The sequence below is a fragment of the Lupinus angustifolius genome, chromosome LG06 (assembly GCF_001865875.1).
Source record: "Lupinus angustifolius cultivar Tanjil chromosome LG06, LupAngTanjil_v1.0, whole genome shotgun sequence".
NCBI classification, from domain to species: Eukaryota; Viridiplantae; Streptophyta; class Magnoliopsida; order Fabales; family Fabaceae; genus Lupinus; species Lupinus angustifolius.
This window is the reverse complement of record NC_032014.1, coordinates 8,759,584-8,763,695: the sequence shown is the minus strand read 5'-3', so window position 1 is coordinate 8,763,695 and position 4,112 is coordinate 8,759,584. Positions and strand designations below refer to the sequence as shown.

Below are 4,112 nucleotides of genomic sequence, written 5' to 3'. Positions count from 1 at the left end.
CCTTTGGGATTTGATGATTTATGTATCGTTTCTGTTGAAAAATGATTTTGGTCTTTTATTTTATTCTTATATACAAATACACTACCCTTCAATTGAACTAATAAGTAATGCAGTACCTATTTCCTGATGGAGAAACCTGTTCTATTGCCTTTTTACTATCAGGTTGTCAGCTCTCATGTGAATTTTCATAGTTTAAACAAGTTTGCTGTTGATCTTGCTAGCAACATATCTTTGTATGGATTTCACCATCTCACCCATAATGGTGAGACAGCGTATAGATGATTTTCAAGGAATAACCAGTCCGTATATAGGTCAACTTTTGATACTGGAAATTTCTTAATGTTGGTATATGCTGATATATCTAATATTTTGCCAAAACTTGTTTTGTTGTTCTTTTTTTATTTTTAAATTGTCATTGCCGTGGAGGATATTTTATCCTCTTATGTATTCATCTTTCCTCTTTGTAGTAATGTTTCTTCTATTATAAAAGAAAATAAGATTACCTCTGTAGTTGTTCCTTAAAGTTAGCTAGCTATTTGAATGTTCCATTTGATCTATCCAAGGTAGTTTTTGTGGCTACAGCAAATAGGATGCAGCCTATTTCTCCTCCACTTCTTGATCGGATGGAAGTAATTGAGCTTCCTGGATATACACCTGAGGAAAAGCTTCAAATAGCCATGCGTCATTTGATTCCAAGAGTTTTGGACCAGCATGGTTTGAGCTCTGAGTTCCTTCAGATTCCGGAGGTACTGGAAATGCAAATATTTTGGGTGCCATCCTGATTAATTAAAGCAACTAAACAAATAATATTCTAGCATCCATCTTTCAAGGAGAAAATAGTTTTATATGGTTTTTATAAAAATGTATGGGTTAGCAATTCAATTTAATAGTTATTCATTTTGCCAGTCGAACATTTGAAGTCTCTCTTCAGTAGTCATTGGGATTGCATTCTTTCGCTCTGTATTATCCATCATACTAGAAGGACACAACAAAACTAAAGAAAACATTTGAAGCATAATGCTAAGTCAAAGAACTACTCTATACTGTTTGCACTCTTTGAAGGCAATTTTGCTGTATAGTATTCTAATTAACAACTATTTTAATGTAGGGGATGGTGAAACTTGTTATTCAGAGATATACTAGGGAAGCTGGTGTGCGAAATTTGGAGAGGAATCTCGCTGCCCTGGCTCGTGCTGCTGCAGTTAGAGTTGCAGAACAAGAGCATGTAGTTCCACTAAACAAAGGGGTGCAGGGACTTGCTGCACCACTTCTGGAAAACAGACTTGCTGATAGCACTGAAGTTGAAATGGAAGTGATACCGATGAGTGACAATAGTCAGGAAATTTCAAACACATTCAGAGTTGCCTCTCCATTGGTTGTTGATGAAGCCATGCTTGAAAAAGTTCTTGGGGTAATTGATATGACAATGCTACAATGTGGCTCTGATGTATTATTATATGTGAATGAGTTGCCTTGGATTTAATGTCATCGTGAAAGATTATACATAGTGAATCTTATATGTAAATTGGTTTTGACAATATGCTCAAGTGGGGATAATGCCTGATATGTTGATATTGTTATATATGCAGGCTCCAAGATTTGATGACAGAGAAGCCTCAGAACGCGTTGCATCCCCTGGGGTCACTGTTGGGCTGGTTTGGACTGCCTTTGGTGGAGAAGTTCAGTTTGTGGAAGCAACAGCAATGGCAGGGAAGGGTGAACTGCATCTCACCGGACAACTTGGTGATGTAATAAAAGAATCTGCACAGATTGCACTGACATGGGTAACCAATCATATCTAATTGAGTTTTAAATCCTTTCATCTTCATTGGTTTGTTCTTACTAACTATGTTTTATTGTATCATTGGAATATTAAAGGGTACAAGATCTCTATTTCAAAATCTATGGCATTTTGTCTAGAGGCTCCTTTGTTCCCTTTGTATCTCTGTATGATAGAACCAACTTTCTTTAATTTTTTAGACTGAATTTGTTCAGTTGGATTCAAGGCTGCACGATATGTGTGCCACTGGACATTGGCTCTCATATTTTTTGCATTGGAAGCTTGACTCTTTATGGTTGACAACAACAAGCAAGCCTTAATTCCACTATATGGGGTCGGCTATAAAACAACAACCAACTCCTTATGCTTGACACATGGATTAAATCTTGAATCTTTACTTGTTTTTTTTACTTGAAAGTATTGATTTTGTAGGTAAGGGCAAGGGCCGCTGATCTCAATTTGGCTGCTGCAGAGAGGGTTAACCTTTTGGAAGATCGTGATGTACATATACATTTTCCTGCTGGTGGTGTACCTAAAGATGGGCCCTCAGCCGGTGTGACTTTGGTCACAACATTGGTATCACTTTTCAGTCAGAAAAGAGTGAGATCAGATACAGCTATGACTGGAGAGATGACTTTGAGGGGTCTTGTGCTACCTGTTGGTGGTGTCAAGGATAAGGTAAAATTCTAATGTCTTTATGACCTCTGTCAAGTTATTGAGACAAGACTATGCAACTGACAAGAATGAAATTATTAGCTTGGGCCCAAATCAATTACCATACTAGATACTAATAATAAGAACAAAAGGATATACCAAGATGAAGGTCTAACCAGAAGAATAGGAAATAAAAGTGAAGCAAAAATGTGTTGATCATATCCTCCACAGATGGTACAATGATAAATTAAAAAGGTTAAGACTGTAAAAGGTGGTATGATCTGATTTTTTTCATTCAATCACAGATATTAGCTGCACATCGTTATGGTATTAAGAGAGTCATCCTGCCTGAAAGAAACTTAAAGGACTTGGCTGAAGTACCATCATCAGTGCTAGCCAATTTAGAGGTAATTTTGATTCCATGTTTTGCAGCATGGTTCCTCAATTTTTATAGTTGTGAGTTGAGCATAGTTTCTACTAATGTAGACAAGTATTTGGCATTGGAAATTATCTCTATCATACATTTATCTATACATACTTCACAAGTTCACAACTGCCTTGTATCAACTTTTTTTTAATGTGGTAATTCTAATGACGCTCAATCAGATTATCTTACTAGTTATCACAAAAATAACAGTTTCCTATTTGACATTCCTTTAACAGATACTGCTTGCTAAAAAAATAGAAGATGTGTTAGAGCATGCTTTTGACGGTGGAAGCCCTTGGAGGCAACATTCAAAGTTATAGCAGTACCCTTGACTAGCAGCTTGCACTGCATCTTTTGTGTTTCAATCACTTATGGCTTATATATGGATTCAACTCTGGGTCCAACCCTGATCTGTGATTGTTGTTGCGTTGGGGGGTGAACATTTTGAGCTATTTCAACTGGTTATGACTGAGCAAATATCAAGAAACCAACAATTTGGTAACGTCTCCATTTATAAATGGGACTCTATTATATTGTTTTGCTTGGGACCCAGATGTTCTAATGGAAGGTGATGCAGCACTTGTGTTGTAACTTGTAGTTATTCAACATTTCCCTTGTTGGCACCCACTGTGTTGTAATATCTCAATCCCATTTTAATTCTCACTATAGCTAAAGCTCACATATTAACATTGAATGTGTTAATTATCAAATAAAAAATACTCCCACTATTGTCAATCTTTTGTAGTTTAAGGAATTGACTGCTTCAAAACTTAGAAAACTCTAATGTTGTGGTTTCCAAGATACACTTTCCATATTTGGTTTGATAAAAGAATAACCTAAGGGCACTCGTTAACGTGGCCCTTATAGTATTTTTAGTATAATATGTATATTATTCTTTTGAAAACTACAAGGTTAATTCGTTAATTAATTCATTATGTAAAAAAATGAAAGTATAATTTTGTAATGAGGGTGAAATTGAATTTCTTATCAAGCCTTGAAAATGTAAAATACAGTAGTTTTGAAACAAAAATAGAAACTTAAAACTATGAAAGAGAAGGAATGTAGGGAGTAATGTATTTTAATTCAATTATTATGAGGAAAAGTCATTCCACATGAATTATACACGCATTGCACTCATGCTAGCCTAATAAGTTGGCCCGCCTCTTCACTTTTCTTCTGAACCCCAAAATGTTTTTGATAATGTCCAATTAATATCATATACCTTTCTTTTATGAACATTAATATTGTATG

The 4,112-nt window shown here is 35.5% G+C and overlaps 1 protein-coding gene across 3 annotated transcripts in view; it reads left to right on the top strand.

Moving 5' to 3' along the window:
* LOC109349593 (lon protease homolog 2, peroxisomal-like) overlaps nt 1–3,596 on the top strand; it is an 11,864-nt gene extending 8,268 nt beyond the window's left edge. For all 3 annotated transcript variants that reach the window (XM_019590460.1, XM_019590461.1, XM_019590459.1), the window contains exons 13-18: nt 533–746; nt 1,109–1,411; nt 1,590–1,784; nt 2,213–2,458; nt 2,740–2,841; nt 3,098–3,596. In XM_019590460.1, the coding sequence (XP_019446005.1) occupies nt 533–746; nt 1,109–1,411; nt 1,590–1,784; nt 2,213–2,458; nt 2,740–2,841; nt 3,098–3,181 (1,144 nt within the window). In that variant the 3' untranslated portion in view covers nt 3,182–3,596. The remainder of the gene's footprint in view (nt 1–532; nt 747–1,108; nt 1,412–1,589; nt 1,785–2,212; nt 2,459–2,739; nt 2,842–3,097) is intronic.